The 17493-nt window shown below is 36.5% G+C and overlaps 1 protein-coding gene across 2 annotated transcripts in view; it reads left to right on the top strand.

Annotated features, from left to right (window-relative positions):
* The first annotated feature begins 8376 nt into the window (after positions 1–8376).
* Positions 8377–17493, top strand: part of LOC132175518 (putative E3 ubiquitin-protein ligase ARI7) — a 40185-nt gene continuing 31068 nt past the window's right edge. Inside the window, exons 1-4 of one of the 2 annotated variants that reach the window (XM_059587492.2) lie at positions 8377–8788; positions 14316–14440; positions 14698–14803; positions 14916–15009. In XM_059587492.2, the coding sequence (XP_059443475.1) occupies positions 8567–8788; positions 14316–14440; positions 14698–14803; positions 14916–15009 (547 nt within the window). In that variant the 5' untranslated portion in view covers positions 8377–8566. The remainder of the gene's footprint in view (positions 8789–14315; positions 14441–14697; positions 14804–14915; positions 15010–17493) is intronic. The other variant, XM_059587499.2, reaches the window with a different exon arrangement.

Here is a 17493-nt window from a genome sequence, read left to right on the forward strand (position 1 = left end):
TTTTTTTTCTTTTTGTAATTAGTTTCTATTTGAACTGTTTCAAATGTTAAGATATCTTTCTCTCTCCTTGTCTTATGTTATTGATTTTCCCTGTGATGAAGTAAGATGTTCTTTTATTCAAATTGATACAATGTGAACAAAGGTGATTTGAATGCCTTCCTTTGAAGTGATTTCTGAGTAAGTCTTTTGGTTGTCAATCATTCTAAGGTATTTCCCATAAAACACAGGTTTCAAAACTAGGAAACACTTTTTCTTCAAGTGTCTCATGCCTATTCAGTTTGAAACTTTGTCTTTGACCTTTGCAAATTGACCCCATATGTCTGAAATTTCTAAATATTCATGGCATCACATCTCTCAATGACAAGTAAATTGATCAAAGATCATGTGTGCATTTTGTTTAAGTTCAAATGATATCTTGCTTCTTGATCCTTAAAGAAAAAGCCAATGTCTCGGCATTACAGTAAAAGGTGAAACTGCCAAGGGATTATTACAACTCCTAATAAATGTCTTGGACAATTGAGGAGGAATGGGTGTGTGAATATTTCACTCAAAGAATCAGGGAAGAAGGGTTTGACTTTTGTCTAAAAGTGATAAACAATTTTCTGCATGACATCTTGAAATGTGAAGTTTGAATTATGTATCCTTTGTTTTTGAAATGATCACTCACTTCACAATTTATGCCTTTGGCTAGATTGTCTTTCCAAAACTCTTCTTTTGAGAACTAAATCTGTGAATGTGATTGTTGCAACATCCGTGTTCATGGTATAATTAACTTTTGAACTTCTTGCTCATTTCTTGGGAAAATTGTTTTTTGATGGAAATTGTTCTCAAAAGTTTTTTTTGGAACAAAGGAGTTGGGTATGTCGTCTTAAGGAATGTATTCCGTCTTAATGGGATTTGTGATATGTCTTCCGTCGTAACGGGAGTACTCCCCGTCATGATGAGAAATGTTACTCTTTCTGGCATGAGAGGAAAAGTTTTGCGTTAGAATGGGAGTTCAATTGTCTGATCGTCTTTAGCCTCCCAGTTCTAACGGACGACCCCTCCCGTTCGGATGGAAACTGGATCTACTTCTTTTTCACATTGTCCTCTCTTTCAATTTCGTCTTTTGTTTTCAAAATCAGTTTTTCTTTTCGTTCTTTCTTTTTCCTTTTCAGAAGGTTGCTCTTGTCTTTCCTTTTTCGGCCTAGTCTCTTCTACTTCAACAAGTTGAAAGGTATGTATATCTCTTCTCCTTGCTTTCATAAATATGATCTTGTGTTGTTATCGGTTGAGAGAGTTCGAAATTTCCTTCTTTTCTCATGCTGTTTTACTTTATCATGAATATTGTTGAATGAAGTTGCATGATTGTTTGGATGGGTCTGTAAAAGCTTGATTTTTTTACCATTAATCTGATGATCTGAGTTCTCTAGTTGCATATATATACTCTCTTATGTGGTTGTTTTTCGTGTTCTCTTTCTGTTCTTTGTGGATTGAGTTGTGTTGAGTTTGAATCTCTCTGTCAAGTTGTTTTGGGTATGAACTTGTTTAAGCTTATCTTGTTGAAAATGAGTAAAGTTCTCTTTACTAAACTCTCACCTGTCAGTCGAGAGAATCCTGGACCTTGGAACTCGTATTGCTCTTCAACTCCCTCATTCTCCTTGATTTTTGCTTCTCTCAAATCTTTGTCTTGAAATTTCTGCCAAAAATTGATTCTTGGAACTTTATAGAGTGTTACTTGATGCAGATATGTCTTCCTCGAAAGGTAAGAGCTCATTAGAGCTGAAAGAGCATAAAATGATACAAAACTCAAGCCTATTGAGATTGTTCAAACTGTAAAGAAGGCTCGAGTAGCTATTGGTCCTACTCCTCCCGTGTCAGGAACTTTTATTATTGATGGAGAAGATGCTTTTGCATGGAGGTTTCAGACAAGTTCTGATCAAGTCCATTTCCTGACAAAAAAGTTCTTAGGACGCACAGTTATTGTAGAACGATCTATCACCATGGAGGATTTTTCTTTTGAAGAGCTACGTTTCATTCCTCAAGTATTTGAGAGCAGAAATTGGCTTCCGTTTACTATTCCTCAACTTGCTGTTTTTCCTGAAATGGTCTACTCAAATGTGAGAGAACATTGTGCTTCTTTATCTACCCTCTACACGTATGTTCGAGGAAAAGAAATTACTCTTGATCCAAAGACCTTGGCCAAGATTTTGAAGATTCCTTATGCGTCCAAAAGCCAATTTCCTTATGCACCTGAGGATGCTCCCTTATGTGAGGAAATTGGTGATATGTTTGGACTTGTATCTTGGTCCCACTCATGGAAAGCTTTTCTGGTCAAATCCATAAAGCTCCCTGAGAGAGTTCTCTCCCTTATCATCATGAGTAATCTTATGCCTCTTGTTCAGTATTTAGTGCTTTCACTTGACCGTGCTCAACTTCTATATGCTTTGTTAAAGAATCACAAAGTGGACCTTGCCTTAGTAATCATTGATAGCATTTCATCTGTTTCTAATGCAAAGACCTTGAATCTAGGTCTTGGACATGCTGGAGTTATCAGCAAGGTGCTCTCTCACTTTCCGTGTCTTAACGACATAATGAAATTGTTGCAAGTCAGCATTCGGCTTTTGACGGGTTGACTCTTGCAAAGTCTGAGAAGAAGAAAAGTTTCGGGTCTACTCCATCCTCCACTACTTCTACCTCAAGTGACTCCAGATTTCTATCTTTCGAGCAGTTGAGTCAGCTGGAAGATCTCCTTAACCAATATAAGGATTTTATTTGTCTTCAAGTAAATGAGCTTAAAGAAAGTATTGGTGAGTTGCAGCATCAAGTGGCAAATGTTGAAGCAACTATTCAGTCCATCTTAAGCTCTCAAGAGAAGTCTGATGATGAAGATTTTGAGTAATCCTTTGTCTTCTGTTTACCTCCCTTTGTCTGTCTATGACAAAAAAGGGGAGAAGGGTTGAATGTTTAAAACAATGCTTTTATGGTTTTCAGTTGTTTACACTTTTTTTACCTTATCTGTTGGATGACAATTGTTTCTTTTGGCTAATCTTTTGTTAAAGTTTATTTTGATCTTTTGGATGTGTTTATCATGGTTATTAACTCTATGTTTACTTATCAATTGCTCTTTGAGGATATATTTCCATGGTTTTCAACTGTTTACACTTTATTTACCTTATCTGTTGGATGACAATTGTTTCTTTTGGCTAATCTTTTTTCAAAGTTTATTTTGATCTTTTGGATATATTTATCATGGTTATTAACTCTATGTTTACTTATCAATTGGTCTTTGAGGATATATTTCAACGGTTCAAATTTAGGGTTGGCACTGTGTTAAGTTTTTGAATATGGTGAAATAATGGTTTTTGTGTGACTTGTTCAGAACAGTTCTTTGTTCTTGAGCTTGATCTGTTGGGTTGGTTTCTTCTAAATAATGCTACAATGGTCATTGCTGAAGTGTTCCATGACCTAGCATTTTAGTTTGGTGAATTTGCTTTGGTTTGTCCTTATGATTTGTTGGTTTTTATGGCTTTGTGCCTTGTAAAAGTTTTTAACCTTTGTTTTAGGATTTTGTCATTGAATGGCCAAAGGGGGAGATTGTTAGGTTTTAGATTGGCCTAATTCAATGATTGTTCTTGTAATGTTTTGTGTGTTTAAAACTTTAAGGGATGTTTGAAGGGTGTTCCTAGTGTTTTAAGGTCTTCTGAGAAGCTCCCAAGTTTTCCGTCAAAACGGGATATGTAACAGGACTTAAGTGAAGAGCTTTCTAGTTTCCCATCAGGAGTGCCGTCAGAATGAGACATGCAACGAGAGCAAAGATGGACTCCCTGGTTTCTCGTCAGGAATAGCGTCAGGACTAGGATGTGACAAGAGCAGAAGTTGGACTCCCTGGTTTCTCTTCAGGACCTGCGTCAAACGAGGATGTGACAGGAGCAAAAGTTGAACTCCTTGGTTTCTCGTCAGGAAGCTCGTCAGAACGGGACAAGTAAAGAGAGCAAAATTGAAGCCTCAGTTTTCTCTTTAGGAACCCCATCAGGACGGGACATGTAACATGACCAAAGTTGGACTCCTTGGTTTCCCGTCAGCTGGTTCGTTAAGACGGAACATGTGACGAAGATGAGACATTTGTTCTTCCCATCATAACATAACTACTTTCTTGTTAGGACGTGAAATTCTCAGATCTACGAATCTATTCTTCCCGTCATAATAGAAAAGTGTCCTGTTAGGACGTGATGAAGAAAATATTTCTCCTATAAATAGTTTTTCTGTAACTATTCACAGTAGACTTTGGGAATATATTTTGTTGAGCTCTCTCTTCACGAAAGTCTCTCTTTTTCCACTAGCACTAGGTCCTGGTGGTATTGATATTAAAGAGGGGACGTGATATAGCTTGAAGCTGCCCTTTCTCTTGTTTGCATCTTAGCCTTTGGCGTGTTGCCTTACTCACTTGATAATGTTAAAGATTGTGTCTTTGATTGGTGTTTGATGAAGAAAGTCTACTGAAGGGTCAGTAAAGGAAGTCACTGTTTGAAGATGGTCACGATAGAGACAAGCTGAGGGGTTTGTCGTTCTTACTAAGTTTAGAGGTACTCAAGGGTGTGTGTATCATCTATTCTGTAACTGTGAATTTTCTTTATTGGTTTCCTAGATTTGGCTACCCCGAAGTATTACCTTGAGATGCTCAATGGTTTTCCACTTTGTAAACAAACCTTGTGTTGTCGTTATGTTTGATTTACTTTTCCACTGTGCATGTTATGTGTTTGATGATATGGCTTAATTATTTTCTGTTAAATATTTTGGTTGCAAGAGGTAGAACACGATCCATATAAACTATCACATTTGTAAATTGAAAACATTGTTAGCCTTTTATTTATGTTCTGTTTAAAAGGACGATATCGTTTGTATTAAAATTTATGGCTTCATTTTTCACCATCCATTTATATTAACCGGAGATCTCCTCATAGTGGAGTACTGGAGGCAAACCGAACCCTTTGATACAAACTTAAATCTTATAGACCAATTTAATAAAAAAAATTCAAAAGTGGATAAATTTGAATCTAGGTTGTAAAACCTTTGCCTAGACTTTACTTGTTTACAATTGGGTCAGATATGAACTAATCTATTTTTTTTAGTAACTCAATTTTATTTAGTTAGAAAAATCTCTATTCTAATACTTTTTCATACATGTCCAAATTGCATTTAGCGTATAGGGCTACAATCGAGACAAACTGAATTGAGGAATAAGGTATTCAATTATGGTTCATGTATTCACTTATCGAGTTTAGCTAATTTTTATATTCAAGGTTGATTTATTAATTTCCAAAACAAGTTTGTATTTGTTCATTATTTTTGTTGCGTTCACTTATAGCTTTTACTTAAGAAACATATTTTTACAGTTTTTTTTTTTTTTTCATCAGATTGGTAAATAGTTACAATGGATCAAAGCACTAAAAAAGTGGTGGGTTCCTCAACAACATACCTAAAACGAAAATAATAGTGTGGAAGTACAAACACAAAGTAGAAAATGACTCAAACAAGTGACCCGACCCTTTAATACAAACTTACATGACATCCCATAAACCAATTTAATTTTTTTTTTATTTTTTTTATTTCCAGAGATGATATTTGAATTTTAGTATTTTAGTGGTAAAACCTTCGTTTAGACTTTACTTGTTTACAGTTTGGTCAGATATGAACTAATCGATTTTTTTTTTTTTTTTGAAGTAATCCAATTTTATTGAGTTACAAAAATCTCTATTCAAATACTTTTTGGTCCAAGTCCAAGTTGCATTTAGCGTATAGGGCAACAATCGAGACAAAATGAATTGGTCCAAATGATAGTCCAATTTATGGTTCGTTTAGCAAATTATCGAGTTTAACTAATTTTTTATATTCAAGCTTCATTTATTAATTTTATAAACAAATTTGTATTTGTTCATTATTTTTGCTGAGTTGGTAAATAAACTAACATGTTATAACTTTAACTTACAAATCATATTTTTACAATTTTTTTAAGGGAAAAATATAAAAAGACCCCTCAACTAATAACTATTTTTAAAAGAGATCTACAATGTTCAAAAGGTACTGAAGTAGCTCATCAAATTACCAAAGTGTGTCAAAAATGCCCTAAATTTTTATATTCCTATAATACCTTTATTCTTTTAAAAATTAAAATAAAAAATTAATAAAATAAAAAAACAATTTTTTTTTTTAGATAAAAAAAGAAAAAAGAAAAAATGAAAGAATTATGGGGACCCCATTTTGGCCAATGTGGGTGGTATTATTATTAATTATTTTAATTGTTTTTAGGACACGTGGCATTTCGTTAGTTTGAACCTAACATGGGTACTAAGTTGGTCTTTTCCCGTAAGTCAAGTGCTATTTGTGATAGGATCTGAAACCCAGGTGAAAAAAAAAAAAAAAAGGGCAAACCTAGGTACTGAAAAGGTAATTAACCATTTTTTTATTTTATTAAAAGGACACTTGTCACTATTTTATTTGTATTGACGTGACATTTAACATAATTTATCAAATTTTTTAATGAAATTTGACTCTAGGGACTAAATTATTTTTTTGACATATCCCAAGAACCTTTGATTTCACTTTCATACAATATGGAGTGATTTATAATTTAGGCCAACCATAGAGTTTTATTTTGCATTTATCCATATTTTTTATAACGCGTAAACAATTTGTAATTTAGGCCAATTACATTGACTATTTTTTTTTTTATTCCCACTTGGGGTTTTTTTTTTCGTTTAAAAATAGTTTTGTTTAGTTTTTTATTTTATTAATTTTTTATTTCAGTTTGTAAATATATAAGGGTATTATAGGAATATAAAAAATGTGACCTTATTGACACACTTTGGTAGTTTGATGAGCTATTTTAATATATTTTGAACATTGTGGGGCTCTTTTAAAAATGTCTTTATATATATATATATATATAATTGGAGAAGGGTTACCTTGGATCGAAGCACCTAGAAAGGGGTATGTTTCTTTATAATATGCCAAAAACAAAGATAATGGTGCAGAAATATAAACAAAAAGTAGAAGATAAGCCAACAATTGACCCGATTCTATATGATGGGTCATATAAAGTGATGTTTTGATCTAACGTAACATATTTTTACAATGGTTAATGTTGAGGTTCAATAATGCTCCTCTACTAAGCTGGATGGCTCTTAGAACAATTATAAGTGATCTACTTGTGTCCTACTTGTGTCCTACTTGTGTCACATTAAAAATGATGTGGCTATTAAAATCACATTTTGATCAAAATTCAATAATAATCAATCACAAGCCCAATGATGATTTTAATAGTTATATCATTTTTAGTAGGATATAAGTAGGATACATGTATGCCACTTATAATTACTTTGTCTTACGGGGTGCGATTTAAAATGCCATAAAAGGCTTTGAGTTCTCTCAATAGACACAATTGGTTTTCATATAAGATGGTTTTTTTTTTTTTTTTTTTTTTTTGAAAAAAAAATAAGATAGTTAAATGCACGATCCAACCGTTAATACACTCTATTTATTTAAGTACATTTTGAAAATTTATTACTTTAAACATTTATACTTATGTAGTGTATATATATATATATATATAAAACTTGGAATAAGATTTTTGACAAAAATATTCTTTAAAATTGGCCCCAAGGGTAGAGGCTATTCCTCCAATGTCAACCGTTTAAAATATATATATATATATATATATATATATATATATATATATATATTAGTCACTTAAAACTTGTCTTGTGAAGTTGGTAAAAAAATTTTGTGCGAAGAATTACATTTCTCATATCGAATGGAGTTTAATTTCTTCATTTTATTTTTGTAAGTGATTTGTTCATGTTTTGTTCGTTAAGATTGGAGCTTTAAATTAGATTAGAAGTTGAGTTTAATTCATTTATTTTACCAAATAGATGGTTTGCGCGGAGAAATGAAGCTTTTAAAGTCGATAAGAATTTTTTAGAAAAAGTTTCATTTTAAAGTTTTTTTTTTGAAAGTACATTTTGACTATTTTTAAAATTAAAAAGTCAAAAAAAAAAAAACTTTAAAATTTGTTTACCAAACATACCGCTCTAATATAATCCCAAACACACAACATTTTTAAGTTTGTTTTAAAGGTACATTTTGACTATTTCTAAAATAAAAAAAAGTTAAAAACATACTTTTAATTTTTCTTTTTTTAAAATTCTGACACAATTTGAAACAAACTCATAGCATATTTTAAAATTCAGTAATAATTATTACAAACACAGCAAAGTGTAATAAGCATTTTCCATTATTTTTATGTGGAACAGTACAAATTTGGCTTTTGGGGAGATGCTGAAAGTTGCCTCACCAATATTCACTCACAATAATTGCATAGTCTATTTTTCCTCTATTCTCACCTCTTTCTCTTCCTCTGTCGTTCAACATAGAAAATAGAAAATCCCAATCAAAATCGTCTGATGGCTTTTCTACTTTCTCCTACCTTTTTCTCTCCAACCAAAAGCACCTGGCCCTAATTCCTACTCTATCCCCCTCTGATTCTCTCTCTCTCTCTCTCTCGCCTATTGCTTGGCTATCTTCCTCCATGGACTCTGAGGACGATATGCACGATGCCAATGACGTCGAGTCCGTCGAAGACGACTTCTACAGTGGCGAGACAGAGGATACCCCCATGGACTACTACTGCAGCGACTACGATCACAACAATGACGAAGACGCCGAGGACGAGGACGATGACGACGCCAATTTCGACTTCGTCGAAGACGATATGGATGATTCCGCTGATATCGCGTCTCGGCGGCCTGAGGTTAATCCAATTCTCATTCTGGATTTTCTGTTCGTTCATTTAAAGTTTGCTACTTTCAATGACTAGTGGTGTATTGTCGGGATTCTGTGTCGTTTTGTTGCTGACATAGTTTGGGAAATGGAATGTTATTAATCAAAAAAAAAAAAAAAAGTTTGGGAAATGGAAGGAAAGTTGGATCCTTTGGTCATGGGATTGTTGTTGTTTGACCCATTTATGGTTAAGGTAATATTAGTTTCCTTAAGTAAACTGAAGGAAGAGTAAGGAAAATCTGATATTTCAATCCGATGTGTTATGTTTGTTGAGGGTTCCTAAATAATGAAATACTCGGCTCAACTAGGAAAATGGAAGAAGTAAAAAGTAAAACTATTTGGCAACTAGATTCTTTGGGCGTGGTTAAGTGAAGGCTTACTCAGAGAAGAACTAAGTGCAGAGAAAAGTATGGGAATTGAAAGGGGAATTGGCTATTAAAGTATTAAGCAATTGTGTATATTGTGCAGTGGTAGAACAAAATGACTATGTTCAACTGAGTATAATACCTTGGAGTTTATGGTTTCTGATTGATTCTGTAAGAAAATTATAATTCTTTCGACACTCTGATAAGTATCATTTGGGTCTCGGGTTCTAGGAGAAAGAAATCCCTAATCAGTTGAGCCTAATGCAGCTAATGTGGTTATAGTTATCTTAGAGCTCTGGTTGGCTGCTGAGAAAACTAAGAAAAAGAGAGAACGGGGGAATTGGTTGTTGAATCTTATATTATGTGTATTTCTAATCTGCCAAATATTTGTTTTTTTGATAAGTAATGAAAATTTTATTAAAAGCGTACATCGTCCCTAAGTACACAGGTAGTATACAAAGGAAAGCACCTAACATAGGCACCAAAAACCCACAAAACATCAACAGATCTTAAACCCTAGACCCATACAAAGTGCTCAACGGTAAAAAAACGCTAGCCTTGCCTTTCCCCTGCCTTGTGGATGCACCCATAGAATCAAAATTTATGGAGCGTTCTAGGTTTAGAAGCTCCCCTCTACATTTGGAACAAGCACCCATAACCTCTTGCGAACTATCCTCTTCAATTTTTGTCACGATAGCCACACTCTAGTTCTCGTTCCCCTCACACGAAAGCCTCACCACCGGTCCCATATCCTTTCAAGAAAAAAGATCCCAATCCAACAGAGAGACGGGAGGAAAAACACCCAGAGGGGAAAAAGGATCCCAATCCAACATTGTTCCCCCTCTCCCCCTCCTTCTACGGTTCATTTCAAGTTTGTGACTTTTAATAGGGTTTTTTAGCTCATGTTCTTTAGTTTCAAGGCCTTGTTCTCATTTAAATGACTATTGAAGATAAATATTTTGTTAGTGTGATAAGTGGTGATTGTGGATTCAAGTCTTCCTTTGTTTTACAAACTTGACTATTGTGAATTTCAAAGCTAGTAGGGTGTTCTGGTCTCATAGCAAAATAAGTTCCCTTTTTGATGCTTGTAAATCCTTTGGATCTGATCCATGTGTCATGTAATGGAGGATTTAATTAGACAAAGGAAATCAAGTTGTGCAAAATTTGTTTCTCTTGTCTATGGGAATACAATGCATTTTTTATTTTCCCATGCATTTTAATGTTGTAAAATCCTCATCATTACTTATCAAAAAAAAAAAAAAAAAAAAGTTGTAAAATCCTTGTTAATGCTGGTCACCTTCTCTTTTTTGCTCTCTCTCTCCACACCCCCTTCCTTTCTGCAATGCTTCATTTGGTTTCTGAGATACTGGAGTAAGAAGGAGAAAAAGAGAGTAGAAACGAGAAATATATTAGCTCATGCTTTAAATTGAAAATCAATTCAACTGTGTTTTGCATGATTACTAGGTGAGTTTGGGTTTTCCAATGGATCAAAAAATTTAGCACAAAATATATACTTCGACTCTTCAAAAACTATCTTGTCTGATGACTAGTTGAGGATTTGGATTTTTTTATGAATTTAGCAGCAATATTTGAACGTATGTAAAAATGCAGAGCTATAAAACCTTACAATGTCCCCTTTTGTTTCATTTAATTGAATTTTTATGGTACCCTAATATACTGCAAATTGTAGCACATGCACTCACACGTATAGAACACATACGTGTACTCAAAAGTTGAATTCAATGTGGAACATGAACTTTGTATATAAAAAGTTGGATTTTTTTTTTTTTCCCACTTCTCTAGATATGTTGTTGTTAGGATCCAACAACTGAAATTGGAATTTACATCTAGAATAACCTACTTGGCTGAAATGACCTAGCCCAATAGGGAAATCCAAATTCATTTGGCCTTTCGATACAATCAAATATACTCGAACCATAGAGTACTTACTATTGGTGGCATGGAAAGATATGAGTTTAGATCTTTGATTGGGGGAGATGGCTGAGTTGACTGAAGTGTCAGATTGCTTATCCATTGTATGGGTTTTCCCAAAAAGCGGTTTTGGAAAAAGAGATTTTGTCAAGTAAATGGGCCACAATTGATCTTTGCAATGGGTCACTGAACAACCACTTTCAACTTAAGTGGGTAGGTTTCCACCTTAAAATTACTTTTTGAAGTCAAAAAGGCGCAAACAAAATACCTACTCATTTTGGATCATGAACTATGTACTTAGGATGTAAACATACATGACGTTCCATCTTCTCTAAAGTAGGTATATGATGTGGGTGGCCGGAGAGGGCTAATTTTGATACCTGAGGGTTGAATATGTAGGGGATGGAGTTGATTCGCCGCCGAGCTAAGTAAGGTGGAGGCCTTCTTCGATGCTAGGGTTGATATTACCATTGGAGTGTTATGTTTGCTGCCCGGAGTTTCCTCTTCGGCGGAGAAGCGTGGGCACAAACCGTTGTTTGCGGAGGTGGTGTGAATGGCAGAATGCTTGTTTGCCTCATAGAGGGAACGAAAGGTGTGCAATGCGGATCTGGTGGGTAAGGACTCCTCTGTTGCGAAAGGGGTGATGGATCAGAGCTGCTCTCATTGAGGGCTGGAATTCTGCACGTTTGGCACTGCAGACGAGGGCTTATGGTTGCAGAGTGGAAAGCATGGACCACTTTGGGCTTGGAAGGGAATTATCGTTAACTTTAAACAAGAAATGGGGTTTTGGAGACATTTCTGGCAAGGATCGTGGAGCTCGAGCCTTTTAAGTGGTCTGGAGGACGATCTCGAAGCGTGGGTGAGGGACTTGTTTGCTAGCTGGTGGTCGGGAGGATGATCTTGAAGCCCGGTTGTGTGGAAGATGATCCCTCTGTGTCTTATGTGGTGTATTTGGAGGATGATCTTGAAGCGCGGTTGTGTGGAAGATGATCCCTCTGTGTCTTATGTGGTGTATTTGGAATGAAAGAAATGCTAGATGTTTTGAAAATTCCACTAGGACCATAGAGGAATTGACTCATTTTTTCTTCTTTACTCTTTACTCTTGGACGGCCGCTTGGCTAGCTCATTTAGTGATTAGTTTATCTGATTTTCTTTTTCATTTCTCTCCCTCCTAGGCGCTCTTTGTTTATACTTCCCGTGTATGTGGGTTGCGCCCCTCTGCGCTCTTTGTATATATCATCATTACTTATCAAAAAAAAAAAAAAAATTGGTTCGGGCTTAAGGCCTAAGAAGGGTAAGAAGGGCAATATGCCCATTGGGTGCAAGAATGATAAGAGGTTACGGGTCTTTAAGCTTAAGCCCAAACTCAAGACCAAGGACACGCCTATCTTCAAGAGGGCTTCTTGTCTGGGGTCATAAAGGGTTCCTTGGTCCATAGACGGCTTCATTGGAGGCTCTTTTGTCACTCGTTGGGTCTCCGGAGGAGTTGTCGGAGGAGGGGGATGATCTGGTAATCATGTTTGGTGTTTGTCAAAGCTTTGTAAGCCGGTAGGTATTGGGCCCAAAGCGTATGTTGAGGTAGAAGGGGTTCGACTTGATGGTGGAGCTTTGTCGAGTTAGTGCACGTTGTTGGGTCCTGGGATTTTGTCGGCACCCAAGCCCCAAGCCTTTAAAATTTTACAACCATAAGTCCGAGGACAATAGATTCTCGAAGATGGATGTTAGCTTGATTGTCGAGGCTGTGTTGGTGACCTATGCTCTGCCGGCTCAGTCCTTGGTCTTCAGTCTGAAATCTCATCTCTCTGTGCTGTTTGCCAAGATTGTTGGCCAGTCTCCGCTGGAGGCTGCCCACAAATCTGAGATTGCAAGTGTTGATGTCAGGAAACCCTCTCCAGCAAAGGGTCTTCTATGGCAGGGGTTTCTCAGGCCGAGTGCCTTTGATGGGGCTCATAGGTGTTCGCCTGAGCTGGGTTTGGTTTGCCACTTAAATTGTTTTCGTTTTTTGATAGGTAATATCAAAGAAGTTTTATAAAAAGTGTAGGCCCCCAAGCATACATGAAGTGTACAAAAAACAGAAAAAAACTAGAGAAAGCACCCGTGAAAACCCTACACCAACAATACACAGAACTACCCAACAAGCTCACAACAAACCCCACAAACCCACAAGGACCTAAAAGCCTCACACCCGAAACCCATAAGAACACTCGGTGCTACCGAACGTGAGCCTTGCCTTTCTTTCCCTCACTGAACGGGAGTATTTGCATCGCCATAGATAATAGAGCTCCTCAAATTGAACAACTCCCTCTTGCCTTTAGTCTCAGGCCGTGCAACCTTAACTTCCCAATGAAAATCCTCTTTAACGGCATCCAGCAGTGCCAATGTCGGATCCTCATCTTCGTCATAATCCAACACCCAATTGAGGGGGTCAGGGGAAAAAACATCCTCTCCTTGGTCCCACACAACAATCTCCCCAAAATATTTATTTGACGTAAAATTGTTGGATGATAAGTATTCTCCATCAGGCCTGGTCTTGTCGTAGGTATTGGTTAGGTGGGATGATGGGGGGTTGGGGATTTTCAAACCCTTTGGGTATTTTTCCTCCCATTACTCCTTTGGAATGGGCTCTTTTTTGTGTTAAGGATATTGGTCTGGTCGTGGGGCTTTCGTGTGAGGGGAATGAGGATTAGACGGGGGCTCTCCTGACAGCCATTGGAGAGGATCATGTGCTGGAGGTTAAGGGTGTTTGTTCCATAGGTAGAAGGGAGCTTCTGAACTTAGAATGCTCCATTAGTTATGAATCTACATGCGTGTCCTCAAGGTGTGGGAAAGACAAGATTCATGGTTTTTTAGCATTGAGCGTTGCGTGTGGGTCGGGTTTTAGGGTTTTTGATGTTTTGTGGGTTTTTGGTGTTTTGTGGGTTTTGGTGTTTTGTGGGTTCTTTTTGCTCGCTCTAGTTAGGTGTTCTCCTTTGTTTACTGCTGGTGTTACTAGGGGCATAAAAGTTTTCCATTACCTATAAAAAAATGTCTCTTTAGAGCACTGGGCTTCAGATGATGCCTTATTTTCTCGTGTGAAACCATGAAAACAAGTGATGCAGTTTCTGTTATATCCTTTCACTATATTCACAGTTGTCTGGGTTTTAGCATTTTTGTTCTGTTTCTTCTGAATTTTACCTGTTGTCTTGTTGTCTTTTCTTTCAGCAAAACTATACCATCTTAATGGAATCTGATATAAGGCAACATCAAGAGGACGCTATCACAAGAGTGTCCACTGTTCTTTCCATATCTCGAGCTGCTTCAAGCATCTTACTCCGCCACTTTAATTGGTAGACCAATCTCTTTCTCATGCTTCTCGCCTGTAGTTGAGAGTTGTCTCATTTTCCTCATATCTGTTTGTTTTTCAGTTTGTTGAGTTCTTCCCTTCTACGGCAGTATTCTTTTACAACTTAATGTGTAAAAGTAACATGGAAGCTATCGCTAGAAATTTTAATTTTTGCAACTTTGGGTGATCCATTTGTATGATTAGCTCTAGATTTCAATTGTTTCTGGTATTTTTGTATTCTGAAGAAAGTTGGCATTGCAGGAGTGTCAGTAAATTACACGATGCATGGTTTGCTGATGAAGGTCGAGTCCGTAAAACCGTTGGGTTGCTGGAGGAACCAGTTTTTCAATTTGCCAATGCTAGAGAAGTAAGCTATGCAGACACATTTCATTGTGAAATTTTGTGCTGACCATGACTAGATTTTTCCTCTGTATTCTGTTGTCTGTGCGTCACTTGTAATGTGCTGACTTTGTCTGCAGCAGCATACTTGTGGGATTTGTTTTGAAATTATTCCTCGTGATGGTATTAAATCAGCTGCTTGTTGTCATCCTTTTTGTACTGCATGCTGGGCAGGTTTGTACAATAATCCCTTATTTTTGTTGTATTTTTAAACTGAGTTGTTAATTTGCTTCTTTTGATTTTGTTTTGAGTTTGTGCAAATTGATGATTTGTTTGCCTCAATATCAGTATCTACAGCCGTTTCTAGTGCTGGTTCTGTCGGGATTACATCATCATCATTATCATTATTATTATTATTATTTTTAATTTCACTTCTAGTTATGTTTAAATGTTATGTCGATTATCTTGTAGAGTCATCCTTTCATTTTGTTTTTGCCTTACAATGTTGATCTTGCAGCATTTTATTTTAAATTTAACTTGTTTTTTGGATAAATCATGCTCCCCTTCCTTGAGGTATTGAGAAAAGACAGTCTTCCCTCCTTTTAAAAATAACATTTAGTGTTCTAGCCAGAGGCAGGATGCTTAGGAAGTTAATAAGAAATACTAATTGCTTTTTTACCCTGTCAAACTTGCCTTTTCCTTCGTTTATTTTCCTTTTTCTCCTTTTTTGTCTCTCCTCTCTCTTTTCCCCTTTCACTCTTTTTATGCATCAACCAAACTCCCCTTTGCCTACATATTTTATTGCTCGCCAAAACCAACATCCATCATGGCTTTTATTTTTCTTTTTTCCCTTTTTCGCCCTGGAATCAATATTAATATAATCTATCGCTACTAATCTTTTTTATTTTTATTTTTATTTTTTTCAACTGGTAATCAATATTGATTTCAACTGAGTTGTTTAGGGTGGTGGTTTAATGGCCCAAGAAAATTCTCAAAGTGGTTAGGTACATGTTAGGGTTCGAATCTCACAATGAGAATTTCCATGCTTGATTAATGTAAATCACATTGGTTCCCATTGATGCCCTGGTGGGGCTAAGTCAAGCTATAGCTTAGCCGAACTTGAGGAAGCACCTGTGGTTCCTACTGTCTAGGTTCTTCTTGCGCTGCTCCCAACGGGTAGGTGTTACTATGGTTACGCCTAGGTAGAATAGCTACAACTGGTCTCCCTCGCTTGCCTTTTCGATTAGAGGAAAAAAAAAAAACTGAGTTGTCTATATCTTCTCTCTCCATAGACCCACATCAAGATCTTGTTTGTGAATCTACCAATGTGTGTGTGTTTTTATTTATTTTTAAATTTCTGCATTAGTATGAATTCTAAATAATTTTGTTTGGATCCTCCATTTTTGTGAAATAAAGCTGAAAGTTTAATGTTTGGAAAAAGTTATGACATCTATCAAGGAAAAAACCAAGAATGTTTGGGTCGGTGGGAGGGTAGCATATATATGAAATAGAGGCGTTAGCATACTTTGACTTGATGGTTGCAGGTGATGAGACCGCTGCAGTGATATTTGGTGGAATAAATGGTTGTATTCTAGTGGCTTTGTGGTAGCTGATATTTTTATCAATAAACAGCAAGTGGTGGTGTTGTGATGATTTTAGCTATTTATATCAGGTGATTATATAACATTTGGGAATAAGATCAAAATATTAGGGAAAAAATGAAGAACATATACATTTGTTTTGATAAGTAATGTTGATATAAAACAAAAGCGCAGAGGGACGCAACCCAAATACACGGGAAGTATAAATAGAGAGCTCCTAAGAGGGAGAAAAATGAAAAAGAAAGTCGAAAAAGCTAATCACTAAAGGAGCTAATCAAGCAGCCGTCCAAGAGTAAAGAGTAAAAAAGAAAAAATGAATAAGTTCCTCTAAAGTCCTAGTGGAATTTTCAAAGCATCTAGCATTTCTTTCGCTCCATAAACCCCACATAAGACAAAGAGGAATCATCTTTCACACAACTGCACTTCGAGAACGCCCTCCCGTCCACCAGCAATCAAACAAGTCCCCTACCCTGCAAGGCTTAACCCAAAGCAACCCGAACCGACTAAAAATAGTATGCCAAAGAGCACTTGCAATCTCGCAGTGAAGAAGAAGATGATCGACTGACTCTCCGTTCTTCTTACACATACAACACCATTCCACTACCACAAAGTTCCTCTTATGCAAATTATTGTGAGTAAGAATTTTGCCGAGGGCTGTAGTCCACCTGAAAAAAGCCGCTCGCAACGGCACCTTAGTACGCCAGATACTCTTCCAAGGAAACACCTCATGGTCGAAGTTGGACAAGGCCTTATAGAACGACTTCAGCTCAAACTTACCCTTCTTGGACAGGGACCAGCGAATACGATCCACAATACCAAGGGAGATCTTACAAGAGTACAACTGATCAAAGAAAGAAAGGACCATATCCATTTCCCAATCTTGGACGGATCGCACAAAAATGACATTCCACTTGATAACCCCATTCCTCCATGTAAAGTTATCCTTCACTCAAGCTTCTTTGTATCGAGCAATACTGAACAGGGAAGGGAAGGCATGCTTCAAAGATTGTTCCCCACACCAAATATCATGCCAGAAACGAACTTTCGAACCCACCCCACCTCGAACCGAATACCTTTGGCAAAAAAGTTCCAACCTTGTCGGATATGCTTCCATAAA

This window comes from Corylus avellana, chromosome 2, assembly GCF_965113065.1.
Source record: "Corylus avellana chromosome 2, dhCorAvel1.hap1.2, whole genome shotgun sequence".
Lineage (NCBI taxonomy): Eukaryota > Viridiplantae > Streptophyta > Magnoliopsida > Fagales > Betulaceae > Corylus > Corylus avellana.